At 40.1% G+C, this 24,828-nt stretch overlaps 1 protein-coding gene across 1 annotated transcript in view; it reads left to right on the forward strand.

Moving 5' to 3' along the window:
• Positions 1-24,828, forward strand: part of LOC126268209 (3'-5' exoribonuclease 1-like) — a 92,953-nt gene that overhangs the window by 21,321 nt on the left and 46,804 nt on the right. Inside the window, exon 3 of the mRNA XM_049973838.1 lies at positions 15,600-15,888. Within this exon, the coding sequence (XP_049829795.1) occupies positions 15,600-15,888 (289 nt within the window). The remainder of the gene's footprint in view (positions 1-15,599; positions 15,889-24,828) is intronic.

The raw sequence follows: 24,828 nt of genomic DNA on the forward strand, positions 1-24,828 counted from the left end.
AGACAAAGAGTAATATCTGTAGATTTCTGTCCAAAAACAAATGAGACATAGAAAGTAACAAATGAAAAGAGACATAACTCAAGTAACTACAAAAGATAGAAAATAACGCATGTACCTACAGTTTAGTATATTATCACTGTATATAAGACCTGCGCCACCCCCATTTGTTATATGTTTTGTACTGTTACCATATTTTTTTTTTTTTTGCACACTAGCCAGAAGATGACATAATATATCGCTCAAACTGGTAGCCCAATAAAATAACAGTTTGAAGATGAGATGGCTGAATGGTGTTTGATTTGACATTCTGACTGAATAGCCGAGGTTCCGCAAAAGATGGACATACAGAAATCCACATTGGTATGAGCCAGTTTCTCTTTGAGCAGTTAGGAGGAAACGATCAAGCTGGAGAATACTTATCCCAAGTTTATCAGTGTAATTCCTCATTAGTTGTCACACTTCTTCTTTCTTGTGTATAACTTCTCCTTCATTTCAGGGGCATTTCCTCCTCTTCCCATACTGAAATGGGCAGCTTTAAGAGAACCAAGGTAGCAAGTTACATGTTATTGTTGTGGTATTCTGTCCAGAGACTGGTTTGATGCAGCTCTCCATGCTACTCTATCCTGTGCAAGCCTCTTCATCTCCAAGTAACTGCTGCAACCTACATCCCTCTGAATCTGCTTACTGCATTCTTCTCTTGGTCTCCCTCTATGATTTTTAACCCCCCTCCCGCTCCCCACCTGTCACGCTTCCCTCCAGTGCTAACTAAATTGATGATTCCATGATGCCTCAGAATGTGTCCTACCAACCAATCCCTTCTTGTAGCCAAGTTATGTCACAAATTACTCTTCTCTCCAGTTCTGTTCAGTACCTTCTATTTAGTTACATGATCTATCCCTCTAATCTTCAGCATTCTTCTGTAGCACGACATTTCAAAAGCTGCGGTTCTCTTTTTGTCTGAACTGTTTATCGTTCATGTTTCACTTTCGTATATGGCCACACTCGATATGAATACTTTCTGAAAGGACTTCCTGATACTTAAATCTATACTAGACATTAACAAATTTCTCTTCATCAGAAATGCTTTTTTTTGCCATTGCACATTTTATATCCTCCCTACATTTTATATCCTCTCTACTTTGACCATCATCAGTTATTTTGCTTCCCAAATAGCAAAGCTAATTTACTCCTTCTAAGAGTCTCACTGTCTAATCCAATTCCTTCACCATCTCTTGATTTAATTCGACTACATTCCATTATCCTCGTTTTGCTTTTGCTGATGTTCGTCTTATATCCTCCTTTCAAGATACTGTCCATTCCATTCAGCTGCTCATCCAAGTCCTTTGTTGCCTCTGACGGAATTACAGTGTCATCAGCGAACTTCGTTTTTATTTCTTCTCCCTGGACTTTAATTCCTACTCCAAATTTTTATTTTCTTTATTGCTTGCTCAGTATACAGATTGAATAACGTTGGGGTAGGCTACAAACTGTCTCACACTCTTCTCAACCATTGCTTCCCTTCCCTGCCCCTAAACTCTTCTAACTGCCATCTGGTTTCTGTACAAATCGTAAATAGCCTTTCAATCCCTGTATTTTACCCCTACTACCTGTGGAATTTGAATGAGAGTATTCCAGTCAACATTGTCAAAAGTTTTCTGTAGGTCTACAAAAGTTATAAATTTAGATTTGCCTTTCCTTAACCTGTCTTGTATGAGAAGCCTTGCGTGTTCCTACATTTCTCCAGAATTCGAACTGATGTTCCCCAAAGTTGCTTCTACCAGTTTCCATTCTGCTGAAAAGGATTCATGTTAGTATTTAGGAACGATGACTTATTAAAGTGATAATTCAGTAATTTTCATACCTATCAGCACATGCTTTCTTTGAACTGGGATAGCTCCCTCCTCATCTTCCTCTATGTCCTCTTCCATTTCCATAATATTGCCCTCAAGTAGCTGTCCCTTGTGTATACCCTCTGTGTACTTCTTCCACCTTTGTGCTTTTCCTTCTTTGCTTAGGACTGGGTTTCCATCTGATCTCTTGGTATTCATACAGATGATTCTCTTTTCTCCGAAGGTCCCTTTGATTGTCCTGTAGGCAGTATGCATCTCACCCCTAGTGATATATGCTTTACATCCTTACATTTGTCTTCTAGCCATCCCTGCTTAGCCATTTTGCACTTCCTGTCGAGCTTATTTTTGAGACTTTTGTATTCCTTTTTGCCTGCTTCATTTACTGTATTTTTGTATTTTATCCTTTCATCAATTAAATTCAGTATCTCTTCTGTTATCCAAAGATTTCTACAAGCCCTCGTCTTTTTACGTACTTGATCCTCTGCTGCCTTCACTATTTCGTCTCTCATAGTTACCCATTCTTCTTCTTACGGTATTTATTTCCCCTATTCTTGTCAATCATCCCCAAATGCTCACACTGAAACCCTTTACTACCCCTGGTTCTTTCAGTTTATCCAGGTCCCATCTCCTTAAATTCCTGCTTTTTTTTGCAGTTTCCTAAGTTTTAATGTACAGTTCATAACCAATAAACTGTGGTCAGAGTCCACGTCTGCCCCTGGAAATGTCTTACAATTTAAAATCTTATTCCTAAATCTCTGTCTAACCATTATATAATCAACCTGAAACTGTCCTATGTCTCCATGTATTTTCCATGTATACACCCTTCTCTCATGATTCTTAAACCAAGTGTTACCTATGATAAAATTATGCTCTGTGCAAAATTCTGCTAGGCGGCTTCCTCTTTCATTCCTTTCCCCCAGTCCCTATTCACCCACTACTTTTCCTCCACTCCCTTTTCCTACATTTCCTCAGTCTCCTTCTCATCTGCAGTGCTAGTTCGCATATAAACTGGTACTACTGTGGTGGGTGTGGGCTTCATGTCTATCTTGGCTACAATAATGTGTTCATTATGCTGTTCATAGTGGCTTACGTTTCTATTCTTTTTACTCATTATTAAACCCACTCCTGCATTACCCCTATTTGATTTTGTATTTATAACCCCGTATTCACCTGACCTGTTCCTCCTGCCACCCAACTTCTCTAATTCGCTACATAATAAGTTTTAAAAGTTTTATTTCTCCCATGCTAAAATGTATTTTTATTTTATCTGACAAACTTCTGCAGTTCATCTCTTAATCTTTCCTGTTTTAGCACACTTTATAAAGCATCTGCTATAAATCCATCTCATAGAAGCAGAATAGTTTTATTTGTTTTAGTTGGTATTGAAATGTTAAATTGTTTGTGCCTAACTCGGCAACTTGCCCTGTGCCTGTCCAGGAACTGAAATGTTTGGCAGATGATTTATGTGCTATCTGTTATGAGTCCTACAGACATCAAGATACAGTAACTTTTTTGCATATGCACCATTCAGTCTTTTTTTTTTTGTCATGGAATTTGTATAGGGTGCATATAGGCTTCTTCATGATAGTCACTGCACACATGATAAAGTGATTATATAAGTTCTAACAGATTAAAGGAACCCTGGCTGATTAGTAGTTGTTAGTCAAAACAGTTCAACCACTTTTGCAGTGCTTTGTCTTGGCAGAGACAGAACCAGTTGAATTTCACATATGAATCAGGCAGCATTGGTGCTGTGGTGGGGTTCGGGGGGCTGAGGCGATGGTTTGAAGTAGATATTACGAGAAACAGTTGTTTCACAGAGCCAACACTGGTGCTCTCATGACATAACAAAGTGAGTAGTCTGTCTACAGCTCATTATTTGTAAAGGCAGCAAATTTCCATAATGAAGCTGACAGTGTCAATTTAAATTTTATTAAAGTACTGACAGCTAAAACATCTCTTGGAATATACAATGTTATTAAAAGATAGTTGCTGCTCACCATATAGCGGAGATGCTGTCACACACACACACACACACACACACACACACACACACACACACACACACACACACATGACTGCCGTCTAGATGGAGGCCAGGGGAGAGGTGATAGTGGGGGGGTTAGTGGAAAAGGAGAGAAGTAAAAAGGCTGGGTGCATTGGTAGAATAGAGGGCTGTGTAGTACTGGATGTTTGAGGACAATGACTAACAAAGGCTGAGGATACAGTGATTTGCGAATTGTGTTATATATATTCATAAATACTAGGGGGTATTGTCTGTTGCCAAAACCTCCTCTTTGAATCTAATAAACATTAGAAAATGCCTTTTCAATGGAAACTGTCGCACATGAAAAACGGGGTGCTTTGAAGATTATATTCATAGCACAGATATGTAAACTTATTTTTTGCATATCAGAGATTGCTTAAAAGTGATCTCTGCCTCCTGCCTGTCATGTCTATAACACTTTATTTCGTGGTGTCTGAAGCTGATATGAGGACTATCCAGGAAGGTACCTCTGTTTTCATGTTGGATGGGAAATAGAAGGGGAACAAAAGAGTCATTACACTGACTCACACCGTAAGTCAGTGTACTTACGAGAGTGATAGTGACAAAGCGATATTGCTTCTTGTTCGCCTATGATAGCCATTCTACTTGAGTGTTGCACTTGAAACTCCTCTTAAGTATGAGCTTTGTTATATGATACAGATTTTAGAATGCTGAAAATGAAGTGGTCTTGTAAGAAAAGAAATGAAGAGGTTCTCCACAGAACCACCGAGGAAAGGAAATTGTGAAAAACACTCACTAGTAGAAAATAAAGCAGGGGGAGTCAACCTTTTTTACTTGCTGCCCAGTTTTATATGTCTGTTACTAATAAAATTTCCTAACTGCCCACCAGTTCAACAATAATGGTGAATTACAAAGTAGGGAACTATCTTTACTTTATAAAATTTATGAAGCAGAGATACTGCAACTTAAAGCATATAATAATAATTACTTACAAAATACTTTATCTCCAAATTTTATGAAAACTTTATGAAAATGTTTTTATTGCTGCCTACTGTCCACAATGAAAGCATAAAAACACAACAGTGGGCAGCAGGGAGAAGGTTCACTACCACTGAGGTAATCGATGATAAGGCATGTTAATACATCTGGGTATAACTGCCGTGGTACTAGATGGGACTGTGAAGGGCAAAAACCAGAGGGGAAATCAGATGTTGGAATATATCCAACAAAAATAATTGACGGCGTTGGGTGTAAGTGCTACCCTGTGGTGAAGAGGCTGTTACAGGAAATGAAGTCATGTCAGGCCTCATCAAACCAGCCTGAATCTTAGTGACTAAATACAATAGCTGTTGATGTTTATCATTTGCATTGGGTACGGACCAGAGAATGAGAGTATTGTGCATCACTGATGTTTGTTTAAGAATGGAAGGGCAAATATGCATGGTGATGATGACAGTGGTTGCTTCTATGTAACCAGTAGAGACTGGAAAATATAACATCTATTTTGGTGAAATTTGCATATTTATTTTATTTTATTTTATTTTTTAATGATTGGATGAATGGATTTAAAAGGTTGTCACACTACATGAGTGAAGACAATGCAGTAGTGCTTTGAACTTGATAGTTAAAAAAAGTGCTGATTGGGGAGCTGTTTGACTGGAATGTTTGCTTCTGCAAGAACTTCGACAGTTTTTTCTTCAAAAATGGCCGTTGTTTTAGTCTTTTGACTGTGTTTTAAGTTTTCAAAAGAGATTGTTCTGTTGGGACAGTAACATCTCACCCATGAACTGAATGCAGCTCTTTTTCAGGTGTTCCTCGACATAATATTTCTTTTCCCATCCAGTTTGATGATTTCCCATCCAATTCGATCAACAGAATATAGCCGTGCTACCCATACTTGACAATGCTACTGGTAGGACAAGGAACTTAACATAGAAGTACGAGCAAAAATAACTCTGTTCGAATATTAGAGGAAGAATTTTGACGCAGCCGAAATATGTGACTGGTTTTGTTTTCCATTCACTATAGTGCAATGTGTGAACACTATGTACTGACAGACATATGGGAGCTTAAGCAAACTAGAATTTTGAGCACCAGAGGACCAGTGTGGGGAAACAAGCCCCACCTTCTTCTCACGGGGCAGCAGCCTACACTCATGTTTGAGAAAGCAGAACTGACTCAGGGATCACTGATCCCTCCTGGTGTTGTGAGGGCTGTAATTGAAATCTGTGATGGATTGAGAGTAGTCTTTTCCTTCATTTTGAAATAAGAAAAGAAAACAATGAGCAAAGCACAAAACAAGGTATTTGGGAACGGCTTCTGTGCATTGCTTGTTGAGATTGGCAGTGTGTTATTAACTAGGTAGTTCAGGACCAACCTGTAGCCATATTTGATGCAACCACTGTTCACAAAGCCCACCATGTAAGACTGTCTTGTTAAAAGTATCAGCATTGTACCATCTTTTTAACTTCTGCTAACAAACAAGTGAACGCGTGTCTTTGTTATAAGATGCTAAGTCCCATCACTGAGTGATACATTGCGTTGTGCAGTGTTTATTACAAACGATTCAACTGCCTACAACTTGCATGGCAGCAGAGCATCGACTGCACTGATATAATGTCGTATTCATGCACTTTTATTTTGCAAACACGTTCTTACACACTTTATAAGTGTCACAAAATTATGCATAATACCAGTAATCAAAAATATATTACAGTTTCAATATTTATATGCAGAAAGTAAACTTATTTCAAACTATTTCTGATAAAATAGTGCATCTAGATCAATTTTGGTATGGAGTAGCATCTGTTAGATAATTTTGTATTTTGAGACAGAATTTGTTTCTGTATTTGCATTTATAATAAAATAACAATTTTTCATGTCCCTAGTAATTAGCAATGTGCTGGTACAGAAAATTAGTGAAAACAATTTTGGTAACTAACATCTCTTGGTATCTCAACTGTTGTACAACTTTCTGTAGTTATGATATCATAACTAAATAAATAGGATACCACTAGTTCTGTGTACTTTGGATCCTGAACTCCTTTCTTAGAACTGGAAAACAATGGATCACTTCTTTTCTGGACTGTGTTTTTCATTACCATGCTTACTGAACAGAATTGTGACAGGTGACATGAGTATCCTAATAGAAGACAAAACAGCAGTTGGCTTACTGCTTTGCCCAGAAAACTGAGAAAAGTCACAAAGGTTATGACTACTGGTTGTTTGTTTTAATTTTGTAAAGGATGCTAAAGGAATCTTGTTTGTAGAATTTATTGAAAGTGGAATGACAATTAGATATGAAGCTTACTGTGAAACATTAAGAAAACGATAAAGCCATTTAGAAAAAAGCCACTTTGTCTCTTGGCAACATGTGTTTTAATAACAATTTGTCCATTTTATTTGGACTGTTGAGCTCCGTGGCCGTGGATAACGATATTTCACTGAAAAAATACAGCAACCAGCCACTTTTTAATGTTTTTTTTTTTTTTTTTTATTTACGCCAATATGCATTTCGGGTTTGCACCCATCTTCAGCTGGCAAATTACATGGATCTTCAGTTACTACAGTAGTACAATCTCGACAGCAGTTTGGATGTTGCAGCAGGCCTGTGCAAAAGCAACAACTCCAATCATTTACTTCAATTTCGTGAGTTTAAAGTCACACACTATCAGCTGTTCATTTTACTTACATTCTCCTCTCCTTGTTTTTTCCTGGCTTTTCTTCTTTTTTGCAACAACACAAACACTTTTTATCAAAATACGTGCTAAAAAGTGTTTGCGTTGTTGCAAAAAAGAAGAGAAGCCAGGAAAAAACAAGGAGAGGAAAATGTAAGTAAAATGAACAGCTGATAGTGTGTGACTTTAAACTCGTGAAATTGAAGTAAATGATTGGAGTTGTTGCTTTTGCACAGGCCTGCTGCAGCATCCAAACTGCTGTCGAGATTGTACTACTGTAGTAACTGAAGATCCATGTAATTTGCCAGCTGAAGATGGGTGCAAACCCGAAATGCATATTGGCGTAAATAAAAAAAAAACGCATTAAAAAGTGGCTGGTTGCCGTATTTTTTCAGTGAAATAACATGTGTTTTGTTTTTACATGTTGATGCTCTGCCCCTCTCTGTCCAGCAAACACGAATTTTTGCAGCAGTGCAAATCCAATGTTTTTAAAAATCTGCCCCACAGCTCAAACCTGTTTCTAATTGGTTTTGTCCCCTTCGTACACATGAAAAAGTAGCTCAACTGCCAGTGCTTTAACTTTGATGAAGAACTTAAAGATAGTATCACATGCTGGTTACAATCTCATCTGGCAGCATTTTATGCAAAAGGATTTGCAAACCTGTTACAAGACATGATAAATGTTTAGATCTGAATAGTGTTCATTTAGAGAAGTAATATGAAATTTTAGTTTCAAGATTTTTGTAATAAATTGGCTTTAATTATTCCAATATTTTATTTTTAGTCTAACAGAAGTTACTTACTGGATAGCCTTCATACTTGAATTTGCAAGTATGAAATAAGTGGGAATGAGTGGTCATCCAGTAGGAGCATGGCACTGGATGCATTCACGATGGTATAAGAGGAGGATATGTGGTAACGGATCAACACTTAATGCTGCGTCTGAAAAATGTGTTTTGGAACTTGAGCAGTCTGTGGAACACCACAGTGCATGAAGCAAATAACAGTTTCTTGCACCCCTTCGCATGTAAGAATTGATGGAACACCTCTAGTTCACATCATCATTGGACAAAGGGTTATTCATCAGTGTTGTGTGGTCTTTCTTCATTGATGCAGAATTATTGACATTTTTAGAAAAGATTAAAGCAGTGACAGTTATTTTATTGAGCTGAAAAATAGTACATGCACTACATTGTGTTGTTAGTGTTGCAAATGGATGAGTCATAGGATCATTGGGAAAGGGTCTCAGGGAAAAGGTTTGGAAAAGTTCTGAAAATTTGCTTTTTTTGTATTGATTACAAATTTCAACTTTGCCACCTTGAAAGTGATGAATTTTTTGGAGGAACATCATCAGTATTAAGTTAAGCTCGTCTAAATTCTGTATTGTTTTCTTCAAAATAATTTTCTTTGTACAGGATTTGGGAGCAGCTTTGCATTAAAATAATCAGTGATTGAATCCAAACATTTCTTTCACCATTACAGCAAAGTTTGTCATTGTATGATTGCAAAAGTATGGCTCCCAGAAGATGCTTCACATTTTGTAGTTTTGTACAATTTACAGTGAATATTTACATTTTTGGGTATTATCCATCACAAGTCTACTTCTGGAGGCTCACGAGCAACATTTTTCTCAATTTGTGTATAATAGTCCAGATTTTAACGCTTGGTTATTCGATGAGCAAAATGCTTTTCACGGGGTGGGAAGCATTATTTGTATCAACCCAAAAAGTGTAATTCTCTGAGATAAAAATATTCATTTGAGTAAAATATAACTTCAGTTCATTAACATGGCTGATCCACCATTCAATCTAATGTTCAATATGTTCTGGTTACCAAACAAAACTCAACTGCCACTTCCACAAAACTGAACCACCAGCTGTTTGTACCACACATCTGCTACATCAGGTTTCCATGCTAACTGCCTACTGGCCACAATTATCTGTGTGTCTCTGGCATCCTGATTTTCTTATATACCCGTCTGCCTGGCCTCTGGCATCACAAAACGGTACCAAAATGTGTCCCACAAGTACAACATACATTATTTATGTTGTATCCATGGACTCAACCAACTCGCACTTGCGCGCCCGACCATGACATCGCTGCTCACAGTTACTGTTGCTGCCGTCAGCGTGTCAGTGCGTTACCGCCGATGGAGAGGTCGCGCCATGGCTGAGCTCGGGTCCGCAGTGCCCTCTGCCTTTTGCATATAAGGAGGAGCGCTGGCCCCGAGACGGACAGTCTATTGTCGATTGTCTCTTGCTAGCCGTTCGTGGAGTTTATAGCGTAGCCATTGCAGTGGGATATTTGCTATTGTATATGACTAGGGTCAGTACATGGATTACTCTTGGATATTACTTGGACTTGTATTGCTGGTGCATGTTCTTCGGAAATAAAGATAAGTTATCTCTTCATTCTAGCTGGCGCAAATCTTGTCATTAATTATTTTTCGGCCAACAGACGTAGCAACATCCACGTCACTACCCACGCTTTATACAATTTGTGTTGGCTGCCCCAAAAGTACCGCTGAGGACCTTGTGTCAGGGAACTGTCACAAAAATTTAAATTATTCACAATCCATTAATATAATTTTGGGAGTGAATATACATTAATGAAACAAGAAAATTAAGCCTAAAGGGTTGATTCTGTGATGATTGTTACCTGAGATATGTGCTATTAAATATTGGATATATTTATAGTGCAAATGAAATTTGTGTAAATGACAAGATATTCATAAGTGTTAGATGCTGTTTCAAAAGAAAGTTGTCCCCTCTTTGTTATCACATATCTGCGTTTGTGTTATTCTTTATAATTTTTTTCCTAATATGCATTCTTAATTTATCATCATCAGTCATCTACTTATGTATGTAAATATAAGTCAATTGCATTTTCTGACCTTGAATTATACTGTTACTTTGATTTCTTAACGACATACCACTGTGTTGTGTCAATCTGTATCTTACCTCTATGTGCCTATAAACAAATTAATTCTACTATTCTGTTACCTTGTGTTATGGCACCTGTGTTGGATGGTTCACATAAATTCAATTCAGCTAAATTGCTTGCCCTTAATAAGAGCTGATAAGCAACATCTTGTTTGTCACAGTCAGATTAATATTAAAGGACGATATAAATTTTATAAATGCCAATGCACTTCATACAGCATAGCTTCTGAAGAAATTGTTCCAGAGTAAAAGCCTAGTCAGTAATTATATCCTATCACTCTCTTCATATTGGTTTTATTTGCCTATTATTTTTTGCTACATAGTCCTTCAGTGTGAATATTCTCCATCATCTGCCATTCTCCGGAGCTCAGAACAGAATTTACCATCTCTGTATGGAAACAGCTGACAGCAAAATCTGTCAACTTACAAATAAGTACTCTGCATTCATAACAACATTGAATGCAGTGGAAAGGACAGAATGAAGACTCCTAGTGGCCTGAAGGAACCATTCAGCACCATTTGTGCTGTTCACAGGACAGCAGAAGGTGTCGAGGAAGTAGACCCTGAGGTTTTCATATCTTCTAGAATAAGATCAGACAGACACTGTTTTGATTTACCTTGCTATTTGTACTCCTCCCTCAAATCAACCAACCAACCAACCATTTTGACTTATGATGTTCTCTTCTCTGGCAGATTGTAAACAATTTGGAAGTGAAAGTAACAACTTGACAAATAATGGAAATGTAAAGTTTTTGACATGCATTAAAAAAATAACTTCACTAGCTTTCAAAAAATCCTTTTTCAAGTGAAAGAAACGGGAGGGGGGTCATGTTTGGTGGCTAGAAAAGTTTGGTTTTTATTTGTGTATTGATTCCACTATTTGGGGAGTAGTTATCTTCACTCCAAAGGAGGATAACATTACAGGTGATAAATATATCATCTGTAATGTTATCCTCCTTCAAATATATGTAATTTATATCACGTTTTTCATTTTATCCCTACAGCTTCTGTGCGCGCCGTGTGTGGCATATTTGGCCAGGAGTTCCCTTTTGGGGAGTTTGGCCACCTGCTGCAAGTCTTTTTATTTGACGCCACTTTGATGACTTGCGTGTCAGTGGTGATGATGAAATGATAATGAGGATAACTTAACACTCAGTCCCTGAGTGGAGAAAATCTCCAGCCCGATCGAGAATCGAACTCAGGCCCCTCGTATGGCATTCACCCATGGTGACTACATGTCTGCAGAGACGGTCAGGTGGTCCAGCAAGAAGTGAATAAGTACTTTTTTTTTTTTTTTTTAATTGATTATGAATGAAAGAGGGGGTGCGCGCACGCAAGCGCACACACACACACACACACACACACACACACACACACACACACACACGTATGTGCGTGCGCGGCACTAGAGTAGTATTCTACAATATTTATTACGTATTTCACAAACCACATTTTGCCTTTTATGCTATCATCACGCACAAAGATTTTTTAAACACTAGAAGAAGTGATAAAAATTACAATGCATTGAACAGAGTCAAGCTACAAATCACAGTCTGTAATTTCTACAAGAACTTGCTGCAAAATGAAGCAGTGTTCAAAACATCATGAGTATCAAAATTGTAGAGCATTTGGTTTGTTTTATTTAAAATAACTAGCCAAAACAAAAGTAAATGAGCAAATTTTCAGAATGCCTCCAAAGTTTGCAGAAAAATATCACCATTTACTTGAAATGAAACAGTTGTGGAGCATACAGATATTTCTGGAAAGCTGAAAGTAAATAACACTCATATACAGAATACTGAACAAACATTGGAATAGGGAAGATATGATAAAAGACAAGTCACTGACTGGCCTTAGAACACTAACTACAAATGAAAAGTGGTTGATGATGTCAGGGACAGTGCGAATATAAACAGAAGGCAATAAAATTGTAAATGTAAGGAATAAATGAGTAAGAATGGCGGAAAATGTGGAGAAATAGGCGAGAGATGGGGAAAAGGGAAGAAAACAAAAGAATGTTTTCTGTGAAGATGTGGCAAACTGTTTTGCTGATAAAGATAATAAGAGAAAGAGCTAAATTACAGGTAGGAAGGAATTAACATAGTACTAAAGAGACTGGGGTTGGATAACCATGGAGGAGTGTGATGCGAATTGTAATTATGGACATTGAAGCTCATATTTTCTCTGTGTTTTTGATATATTTTGCATTAAGGATTCTGCAAGTTGCGCATTATTTTTCAGTGATAATTATTTTATTTTCTTTTTGTCACTCAGATATGTTTTAGCACCTGGGTTCCATTTTCTGGCAATCTCTGTATATTTCTTAATAAATATTGTCTTATGTATCCTATAATGTACAAATCATATCTATGTTACTTTGAGACAAGGGTTCAGATGAGGCATTATGTTAGCTATAGAGACAGTTTTTCATGCACTTCAATTCTCATTTGGTCTGAAGTAGGGAGCTGATGGGTTGGCTTTTCCTCATAAAGTGAAGACAGTCCTCCAACAGATTCTCAATACTGAATGTTGGGGTCAGAATCTGCTAGGCTCACTTACGAACTAGAAACTAATGGTGATGTATGGTATTTTCCCCATTATCATTAATAATTTAAGAAATCAAACCAGGAGACAGCACTTACCAGATAAGCACAGCAGTGGAAAGAAAATGACCAATGGGAATATCTGAATTGGAATTTGAAAAAAAAAAAAGAATAAATCAGTATTGAACTTCTTATCTAATTCACAGAAAGACTTCAACATTTAAACAATTTTATTAGTTACTTGGAACTCAAGAAAGTCATCTGACAGCCATACTGGGAGCAATATCATCTCTGGGGAGGAGGGGATGGGTGGGAGTAATTGAGAGTGCTACCTCCAGCAGTTAAAAGTTATTGATAATACAGATTAATAAAATTGCTTTTGTAATATAGAAAGAATGCAAGAATTCACAGTGTGTTTCCCACGTACAGATGTGTACTGCTGTTCAGATTTCTTCAGTTTCTTGTGGTTAGGTGTGAACACATGTGATTTGTCATTGGAGGACTTGAATTAAATAATGGACCTACTAGCTAGATGGAAATAGCATTCATGGAAATAGAGACTTGGCATGATAACTAAAGTGAAACTGCATTTGTTTACATGGAAACCATAAGTGTGATTTTCATGTAACTTTAATATGGTGTCACTTTGAACAGCAATACAGCTTGGAGAAACTTTTTGCAGAAGTGGCAAGGAACCAACTGGAAATGGTGCATTAAGATTGATACAGGCCATTTAACATTTGTGTAAGAGAGGTGTTTGTTTTTTTCATCCTTGTGGATCAAAATAAGTCTGTCAACACTTATTAAGATTTTTAAAAATGTGCTGATATATATTTTCTTGCTAATCAGTGGTATGTCCGCCCCCGGTAGCTGAGTGGTCACTGCGACAGACTGTCAATCCAAAGGGCCCGGGTTCGATTCCCGGCTGGGTCGGAGATTTTCTCCGTCCAGGGACTGGGTGTTGTGTTGTCCTAATCATCATCATTTCATCCCCTTCGACGCCCAAGGCGCCGAAGTGGTGTCAAATCGAAAGACTTGCACCAGGCGAACGGTCTACCCGACGGGAGGCCCTCGTCACACGACATTTCATTCCAGTGGTATAATATGTTGCATAAGATATTATTTAAAGACCTTTTTGACTTAGGTAATCATTTGTTTATTGTGTTATTGTGTATGGTTCAGTGGCAGTTTTAGCAATGACAGTTTTAGCACTTTTGAAACGATATTTAACTGATGAATGTTACTATGTTTTGAAGACAGTGAAAAAGATCAAATAGGCACCATTGCAGATCTTTTGTGTTCAAAACAGATTGGTGCCTACTGCTACAAAAGTTAAAAAAAGTACTGTTAGTACAGGAATCTTCAGTCTAAAAGTGTTCTGCGATTGATTTTATCAGGACAGATACAAGTTGCAATCAGAATGTTTTATTTTTACCGGTTGCACTCTATAATTTTACAAGAGCATCATCAGAAACTCTGGAATTTAAAACAACGAAATGTTACAAAATGGGAATCTTAAATTGAAAGCACCTGCTCTCTCTAAAAGTTCTGTGTGTGTTTGAGTAATTGTGCCACTTGTTCCTTGTGTAAAAATCCAGTCCTTAGCTGACTGTGTATGACATGCTATTGCTCAAACATGTCTGAATAACAAAAAATAAAATTAAAAAAAATTATTTTGTATCCTTCAGAAGGTAGATTTATGAGAACAAAAACATGCAAGTTATGGCAGATAAAAATGTGGAAGAGTTGTGTGTGTTGTAATATTGTTTTCCCACTAATTGAGTTATTGTGTGCCGTTACTGGTTCTATTTATGTGGTCTGAGTCTTCTGTGAAGTATCAGTAACATATCTGTTGTTCTATTACTACGTATTGTGCATTACAAATCACTATTTGATCCAGTTTAATTTGCTGACTGTTCACTGTGATAATGTTACTGTACATCAATAGCTGACATTTGATGATTTTCAAATTTAAAGGCCATATTAAGACATTTAAAACACAATGGGGATCCTGTGGATTTGTGATCTGTGAAGAATTTTTTGTGCTTTGTTATTTTGTCCTTTATTGGAGTATTTGGTAGATAATAGTAAGAAACCGTCATGAGATTATTCTGATGTTTTTGTTTTTCACAGTTTGTGATGTATTTCAAGGAGTAAATTAATTTGGGCGATATAGAACAGGAAGTTAACTCGTACTGGTCTTATATTGCTGAGTATATCTAAATGAAATATTCATCTATGGGAATAGGGTAAAATTAGTGCAAGTGTATCACTTTAAATTTATATCATTTATCAGCTTTTGATCCTGGACATTTGAATCATAATGCTTTTACCAGTTGAGCTATCTGCCACTACTTCTGCCTTGCAGTTCCTTAGTTATGTTAATGAAGTATGTGTTTTTTCCAATACAACTAAAATTTGAGGTTAGAGGTCAAAAAGTCAATGTTGACTTTAGCAATCAGTTAAGTATGTTAACTTCTGATTAAAAAGCAGTGTCTCATAGATGTACTTCAACCCTTTCTTTCCATGATTACAGTGGTTTGATTCCTTTTAAATTCACATGTTGGTGAAATTTCCAGGCATGAAATAATAGAGTTCCCAGCAGTGCTGGTAAATTCAGAAAAGCAAGAAATTGAGGATTGTTTTCAGTCATATTGTAGACCAACTGTAAAATCAACACTGTCTAAATTTTGCACTGAATTGACGGGAATCACTCAGGAGCAAGTTGACAAAGCTGAAACATTTCCAGAAGTTCTGTCACGTTTTGAAGCTTGGCTGGTAGAACATGGACTTGGAACAAAGTACAAGTATGCCATCGTGACAGATGGGCCTTGGGATATGGGGAGGTTTCTATATGGCCAATGCCAGGTGAGTAATTCCAACATTTGTGTAAATTAGTAGTCAGTATATGTGTATCTCGCAACACTGAGTTGTTTCTAATTGATTTCTGTTGCTATTTATTATTAGATTTTTTATTTCTTTTCTTGCTTGTTATGAGATCAATCAAGAGTTTTCCTGGCGTTTAATCTGAAATCCACCTATTTTTTGAATGTGATTTAAATGTTTTAACTTTTGGTATATAGTTTTCAACACTAATGAACCTATGTCAGATTATAATTAAAGGAAACTTATTACCCTAATAAATTGCAAAATGTTTAGTAATGCTTCAATAACATTATTTTATATTTTATGTGCTCAGGATGTCTTACTTTCTCTGGTTTTCTTTCGTGTCTGCTGATGGAAGAAAAACCTTAAATGAAAGCTAGCACTCTTATTGTTGTTATTGTTTATAGTATATGTTGTTTTGTGTGTTTACCAGAGCTGCTCCAATTTTTCTTATTTCGGCTGTATATGCTTCTCATCTTCTCAAAAAAATCTTCTACTATTGCTTTGAAATGAAAAATATCCTGTTTTGTTGAAAAGAATACTGGTGTTATTTGATGCACCAGTGTGATCATAAAGAAAAGAGGCTCTTAGTTCTGATAAATTTGTACACACTCTGAGATGTAATTAATGATGATTGTTGAGTGGAAATTACATGCTTGTAATTAATTAAAGAGCAGTTATAACATTGTGAAATGCAATGAAAGGATCCGCATGAATACCGATGTGGTATGTGAGAAAGTTTTAGGTAGTCTGGCAAGTTTTGCAGAGTGGGAGTAGTCAGGGAAGGACTGTGGAGAGGGTGGGAAGACAGAGAAAGGTGTTGAGATGCTCCAGGAACTACATTGTGAACATGAATTAATAATGAAATAAAGACAAATGGAAGAGAAACAGTGTGTATGAAGAAGTGAAGAAGGGAATAAGTGCCACATGTGACATGATCAATAAGAAAAGAAATCAAAATTATAAAAGTGGATCTAACTTGTTGTTATTTAGTAAGCTTTGAAAGTGAGATGATATGATTAATAAGGCACAGGAGAAGGATTAATAAGGCACAGGAGAAGGATTAAGGGCAAGGTTTAAAGTATCTTTGGTGACAGGATAACTGGGAACATAGAGAAAGATTGGATAGGGAAGGAAGTAGGTTGTGCACTTTTTGGAGGAACCATTCTGGCATTTGCCTTAAATAAGTTAAGTTCCTAAAACATTATGTGGTTAGATATTGCAATGCAATAATATTTGATGTCTTTAAAGAGACATCAGTAGATCTGGCTACATTCCCAATGTATACAAACTGTCGGATGAAATTAGCAGCTTGTAAATTATTTGTTATTATCCACCGATGGTGCTGTTGTCTAGAGGAAAACGAGGACGATATTTTTGTTTCTGTTTGTGTCTTCCATGATGTGGTGGCAGTGTGTAAGTGTCAGAATACAAACTCAAATGTTCAAGTGTCAGTACTTGATTGGTCCTAGAATTTTTGGCCACTTATCTACATCTAAGTCGATACTTTGCTAGCCACCGTATGATACCCTGTACCATTACCCCCTGTGGGCCAGGAGTTAGAATAGGCCCGAGGTATTCCTGCCTGACATAAGAGGCGAGTAAAAGGAGTCTCACACATTTCGGCTTTTATGTGATGGTCTCCTGTAGGGTTTGACCATTTTTCAAAAGTTTCCCAAAGAGCGAGCCAATTGAGGAAGGGCACCTTACGTGGTGCTTCATAAAGACCTATCCCATCCTTTGTTGACGTGGATCTGCACTTCTGCTCAATCTCCAACTGTTGGGCTAGGTCACCCTTCTTGGTGTGTGTTTTTCCATCAACTGTGCAGTATTGTTTTCTACACTGACGATGATAATGGACTTGTTAGCCTGGTTGCACCTGATATCCAGCACGGTAGCCAGTCCGTTGTGGTGGGGCCACCGTGTACCCTGTTGGTTGTAGCCCCTGACTACACAGGGATCGCTCTGCTGATGGCTGTGCCGTTAACTCCCTGCGTATGCCGAGGAGTAGATGCCCATCACCCTAGGGCATTGGGACGCCCAGCAGTGGCCATCCTGCCAGATGGCCTTTGCTATGGCTGGGTGGCACTCATGGGGAGGGGCCCCGGTCGGAGTGGGTGGCATCAGGGCGGATGAAACGCGACAAAGCATAGTGCACCATCTCTTGCTGGTGGTTAAACACCAGCAGTCTCTAAGCCCCGGCACCTTGTATGTTCGAGAGCTTATGGGGAATCTTTGATGACAATGAAGCCCCAGTTTTTTGTTGAGCATTTAGAGGACAAGTTTGGGGAGGTGGAGGGCTTGTCCAAAATGCGCTCTGGGTCAGTCTTGATCAAAACAGCATCTTCTGCCCAGTCACGGGCGTTATTCACTTGTGACAGGCTGGGGGATGTTCCTGTAAGCATCACGCCCCATAAGAGTTTAAATATGGTCCAGGGTATCATATTTCACAGGGACCATCTTTTGCAGTCTGATGATGAGCTGCACACCAATTTAGAGTGGCGAAGTGTACATTTTGTTCGGCGTGTCCACCGGGGTCCGAGACATAATCAGATTGCCACCAGTGCCTTCATATTGGTCTTCAAGGGTGATACATTTCCGGAGAAGGTCAAGGTATGGTCTACGGCTGTGATGTAAAGCCCTATATCCCTCCCCCAATGTGGTGCTTTAAATGCTGGAAGTTCGGCCATATGTCTTCCCGCTGTACTTCTAGCGTCACATGAGATTGAGGATGCCCATCACATGCCAATACTCCATGTGCCCCTCCTCCCATCTGTGTCAACTGCAGAGAGCGCCATTTGCCTTGCTCGCCTGACTGCAGGATGCTATGGAAAGAAAGGAAAATCATGGAGTACAAGACCCATGACCTACTGACCTACGCTGAGGCTAAGAGGAAATTTGAATGCCTACATCCTGTACGTATGACATCGTCTTACGCTGCCGCTGCAACAGTTCTAGACCCATCAGCTCTGCCAACCCCCGTCACATCTCAGAGCCGATGGTGAGGAGCAATTCCCTCCCTATTGCTCCTGCACTACCTACTTCGGGAGCAACATCCCCCTCCCCCAACAATTGGGGATATCAGTCCCCACTTGTGTGCCAGAGAAGCATAAAGGTTCTTCTGCTCCTCTCACTAAGAAAGGGTCCCTTGGGTCACTCCCTTCCCAGGTTTCTGCTAGAGGGAAAGATGACATCCACCAGTGACTGAAGAGCCCAGAAGCAGTGGTCGTAGGGCTTCATGCTCAACCTCAGTTCCGGAGACTGAATCAGTGAAGTCCTCCCAGCCAGGGAAACCCAAGGAGTAGTGAGAGAAATCCAAAAAGAAGATCCACAAGACCAAGGGAATTGTGATGGCACCCACACCACCACTACCCACAAGCTCTGCGTCTGCAGATGAGGTGGAGACTCTGGCGTCCATTGAGGACCTAGATCTTACCAGACCCTCAGACACAATGGATATAGATTGCTCAGGCAATAAGTCGGTGGCAGCAGGTGACCCCGAGGAGTAAACTGCCTCATTGAATGTTCCATGCCTTTCCAGTCCCACGAAGACGTCATCCTCCAGTGGAATTATGGCAGTTTTTTCCACCGCCTGGCTGAGCTACAGCAACTGTTAAGCTTTACACGTTCTTTCTGCATTGCCCTCCAGGAAATCTTCTTCCCGGCAATGCGGACCCCTGCACTCCATGTCTATAAGGGATATTACAGGAACTGTAGCGACTATAATGGAGTGTCGGGCGGAGTTTGCGTTTATGTCCTAAACTCAGTCTGTAGTGAAAGTGTGACCCTTCAAACCCCTCTTGAAGCTGTGGTCATCAGAATAAGGATGACACAGGAAATAAGTGTCTGCAACGTATATCTTCCTCCAGATGATGCAGTACCCCTGAATGCATTAGCTGCACTGATTGATCAACTCCTAAACCTTTCCTACTTTTGGGAGATTTTAACACCCATAACCCCTTTGCGGTGGCACCGTGCTTACTGGCTGAGGCAGAAATGTTGAAACTGTACTGTCTCAGTTCAAACTCTGCCTCTTAAATACTGGGGCCGCCACACATTTCAGTGTAGCTCATGGGCTTTAAACAAGGCGGACTGGGGAACTCTCACCTCTGCTGTCACTGTTGAATCTCCCCCACACAGGAACATCGATGTGATGGTTGAGCAGGTGACTACAACAATCCTTTCTGCAGCAGAAAACCCGATCCCCCATTCTCTAGCTAAAGGCAGTCCCTTGGTGGTTGCCGGAAGTCACTGAAAGAATTAAGGAGCATCGACAAGCTCTACAGCGGTATAAGTGGCGCCCTTCCCTGGAGCATCTCATAGCCTTTAAACGGCTCTGTGCCCGTGATCACCAACTTATCAAAAGGCCAGAAGCTGGAGTGTTGGGAGAGATACATCTCTGCCATTGGGTGCCATACGTCACCTTCCCAAGTCTGGGCAAGGATCAAATGTGTTTTTGGGTAGCAGACTCCAACAGGTGTTTCCAGTGTTAACATAAATGACGTGCTATCTACCGACGCAAACGTGATTGCTGAGCACTTTGCTGAGCACTATGCTCGAGCCTCTGCGTGGAAGAATTACCTCCAGCCTTTCGCACTCTCAAACGACAGCTAGAAGGGAACCTCCTCTCCTTCACTACACGCTACAGTGAATCTTATAATGCCCCATTTACAGAGTGGGAGCTCCTCAGTGCCCTTGCACATTGCCCTGACACTGCTCCTGGGCCAGATCGGATCCACAGTCAGACGATTAAACATCTCTCGTCTGACTACGAGCAACATCTCCTCGTCATCTTCAATCGGTTCTGGTGCAATGGTGTCTTTCTATTGCAATGGCAGGAGAGCACCATCATTCTGGTGCTCAAACCCAGTAAAAACCCTCTTGATGTGGATAACTATTAGCCCATCAGCCGCACCAATGTTCTTTGTAATCTGTTGGAACGTATGGTGTGTCGGCAGTTGGGATGGGTCCTGGAGTCACATGGCTTAGTGGCTCCATGTCAGGGCGGCTTCCACCAGGGTTGCTCTACCACTGACAATCTTGTGTCCCTCGAGTCTGCCATTTGAACAGATTTTTCCATACGCCAACACCTGGTTGCTGTCTTTTTTTTAATTTACAAAAAGTCTATGAGACGACCTGGCGACATCATATTCTTTCCACGTTATATGAGTGGGGTCTCCAAGGCTCGCTCCTGATTTTTATCCAAAATTTCCTGTCGCTTTGTACTTTCTGTGTCCAAGTTGGTGCCTCCCATAGTTCCCCCCCACATCCAGGAGAATGGGGTCCCGCAGGGCTCTGCATTGAGTGTAGCTCTATTTTTAGTGGCCATTAATGGCCAAGCAGCAACTGTAGGGCTATCCATATCACCTTCTCTGTATGCTGACGACTTCTGCACTTCGTACTGCTCCACCAGTACTGGTGTTGCTGAGCGGCATCTACAGGGAGCTATCCACAAGGCTGGCCCACGGTTTCCAGTTTTTAGCCACAATGTCGTGTGTTATACACTTTGTCGGTGTCATACCAATTATCTGGAACCAGACCTTTACTTTAATGATGATACACTCAGTGTAATGGAGACACATCGATTCTTAGGACTGGTTTTTGACGCCTGATTGACTTGGCTTCCTCACCTTCGTCAGATTAAGTGAAGTTCTGGCAAGCACCTCAGTGCCCTCCGCTGCCTGAGCAACACCAACTGGGGTGCAGATCGCTCTACGCTGCTGCAGCTCTACAGAGCCCTTGTTTAATCCTGCCTTGACTATGGGAGTCTGGTTTATGGTTCGGTGGTGCCCTCAGTGTTGTGTTTGCTCATCTCAGTGCATCACTGTGGCGTTTGCCTAGTGACAGGAGCTTTTTGGATGAGTCCGGTGACCAGCATCCTGATGGAGGCCGGAGTCCCTCCATTGCAGGTTAGGGGTGTGCAACTGCTGGCCAGTTATGTTGCACACATTTGTAGTTCTTCTGTGCATCCGAATAACTACCTCGTTTTCCCACCCACAACGGTTCATTTCCCGCATCAGCAGCCCAGGTCAGGGCTTCCAATTGCAGTTCATGCCCACTCCCTTCTTTCTGAACTGGAGTCCTTGCCTTATCAGCCGACCAGAAATGAATTTTAGCACAACGCAGGCCTAGTAAAACTAGGGCCTGCGTTCGCCGACAGCCTCGCCAGCAGCTAAGTCCCGTTCAAGGTCACTCGCCTAGCAAGCAACTAAGAGCGGCACAGCCACCAAAACAAAAAGTGAATAGATTTTTTTGAAAAAAAAGGAGGGAGATAAGGAATAGAGATAAGGACAGAACACACTTTATTATCTATAATAAATCATACAATCACCGTTGATCTTTATTTTACAATTGCCATTGCCGACTTTTGCCTATATAAACAGATACTCATCAGCATTTAACTTCTTCTTCCTTCTCGTAGTCAAAACAAATGGCATGCTTGGAACAAGAGTACCATAAGGCTGTTTAGCCAAGAGTCCTGTAGTCTCAGCAATACTCCATGTCCTCCAAGCCAAAATGTTTGCATCTGGAAATGCTTCAAGGCCACCATAGGTCCATTCACGTACACCTCCATGTTGTACACCTAGGCGGTGGCTTCGCCTGGACCTTTCACATGGCCCTAAGGAGTCAGTGAACCCTGGCAGCTCTCCGCTGTTACTTCCTTTTGATTCTTGACATGTACAGAGGCCATGAAGTGGTTTACACTGATGGCTTGATGGCTGATGATCATGTTGGCTTTTCGTATGTCCATGAAGGACATACTGAACAGCATTCCTTGCCCGATGGCTGCAATCCGTTCATGCTGTGGGGAGTTGTTTCTTCTGTGTGCTGACTCCTTGAGCAGCCTACAAGCTATTGACCAGTGTTACCCTCTTCATCCTTTGGTAGCGTCCAACCAGGGAATGGTCCAGTCATTCAATGGTGTTTGTCTGGAGCCCAGGTCATGTCGGAATCCCAGGCAATGAGCTTGCCGACACGCTTGCCAAACAGGCTCGCAGAAACCGCCTTTGGAGATCGGCTTCTCTGCAACTGACCTGCGTTCAGTACTACGCCACAAGGTTTTGCAGCTTTGGGAGATGTAATGGCAGAACCTCAGTTTGCACAACAAACTGCGTGCCATTAAGGAGACTACGAATGTGTGGAAGATCTCCATGCGGGCCTCTCGCAGGAACTGTAGTTACTCGACTTTTTGCCATTAATTTTAGCTGACAAAGCCTCATCGGCTAATTTAGTTTTACGTTTTATATGTGACTGTGTTGTTTGTTGTTGTCTTCAGTCCTGAGACTGGTTTGATGAAGCTCTCCATGCTACTCTATCCTGTGCAAGCTGCTTCATCTCCCAGTACCTACTGCAACCTACATCCTTCTGAATCTGCTTAGTGTACTCATCTCTCGGTCTCCCTCTACGATTTTTACCCTCCACGCTGCCCTCCAATGCTAAATTTGTGATCCCTTGATGCCTCAAAACATGTCCTACCAACCGATCCCTTCTTCTAGTCAAGTTGTGCCACAAACTTCTCTTCTCCCCAATCCTATTCAATACCTCCTCATTAGTTACGTGCTCTATCCACCTTATCTTCAGTATTCTTCTGTAGCACCACATTTTGAAAGCTTCTATTCTCTTCTTGTCCAAACTAGTTATCGTCCATGTTTCACTTCCATACATGGCTACACTCCAAACAAATACTTTCAGAAACGACTTCCTGATACATAAATCTATATTCGATGTTAACAAATTTCTCTTCTTCAGAAACGCTTTCCTTGCCATTGCCAGTCTACATTTTATATCCTCTCTACTTCGACCATCATCAGTTATTTTACTTCCTAAATAGCAAAACTCCTTTACTACTTTAAGTGTCTCATTTCCTAATCTAATTCCCTCAGCATCACCCGATTTAATTTGACTACATTCCATTATCCTCGTTTTGCTTTTGTTAATGTTCATCTTATATCCTCCTTTCAAGACACTGTCCATTCCGTTCAACTGCTCTTCCAAGTCCTTTGCCGTCTCTGACAGAATTACAATGTCATCGGCGAACCTCAAAGTTTTTACTTCCTCTCCATGAATTTTAATACCTACTCCAAATTTTTCTTTTGTTTCCTTTACTGCTTGCTCAATATACAGATTAAATAACATCGGGGAGAGGCTACAACCCTGTCTCACTCCTTTCCCAACCACTGCTTCCCTTTCATGCCCCTCGACTCTTATGACTGCCATCTGGTTTCTGTACAAATTATAAATAGCCTTTTGCTCCCTGTATTTTACCCCTGCCACCTTTAGAATTTGAAAAAGAGTATTCCAGTCAACATTGTCAAAAGCTTTCTCTAAGTCTACAAATGCTAGAAAAGTAGGTTTGCCTTTTCTTAATCTTTCTTCTAAGATAAGTCGTAAGATCAGTATTGCCTCACGTGTTCCAACATTTCGACGGAATCCAAACTGATCCTCCCCGAGGTCTGCATCTACCAGTTTTTCCATTCGTCTGTAAAGAATTCGCGTTAGTATTTTGCAGCCGTGGCTTATTAAACTGATAGTTCGGTAATTTTCACATCTGTCAGCACCTGCTTTCTTTGGGATTGGAATTATTATATTCTTCTTGAAGTCTGAGGGTATTTCGCCTGTCTCATACATCTTGCTCACCAGCTGGTAGAGTTTTGTCAGGACTGGTTGTCCCAAGGCCGTCAGTAGTTCTAATGGAATGTTGTCTACTCCGGGGGCCTTGTTTCGACTTAGGTCTTTCAGTGCTCTGTCAAACTCTTCACGCAGTATCGTATCTCCCATTTCATCTTCATCTACATCCTCTTCCATTTCCATAATATTGTCCTCAAGTACATCGCCCTTGTATAAACCTTCTATATACTCCTTCCACCTTTCTGCCTTCCCTTCTTTGCTTAGAACTGGGCTGCCATCTGAGCTCTTGATATT

This window comes from Schistocerca gregaria, chromosome 4 (genome assembly GCF_023897955.1).
Source record: "Schistocerca gregaria isolate iqSchGreg1 chromosome 4, iqSchGreg1.2, whole genome shotgun sequence".
In the NCBI taxonomy this organism is placed as follows: domain Eukaryota; kingdom Metazoa; phylum Arthropoda; class Insecta; order Orthoptera; family Acrididae; genus Schistocerca; species Schistocerca gregaria.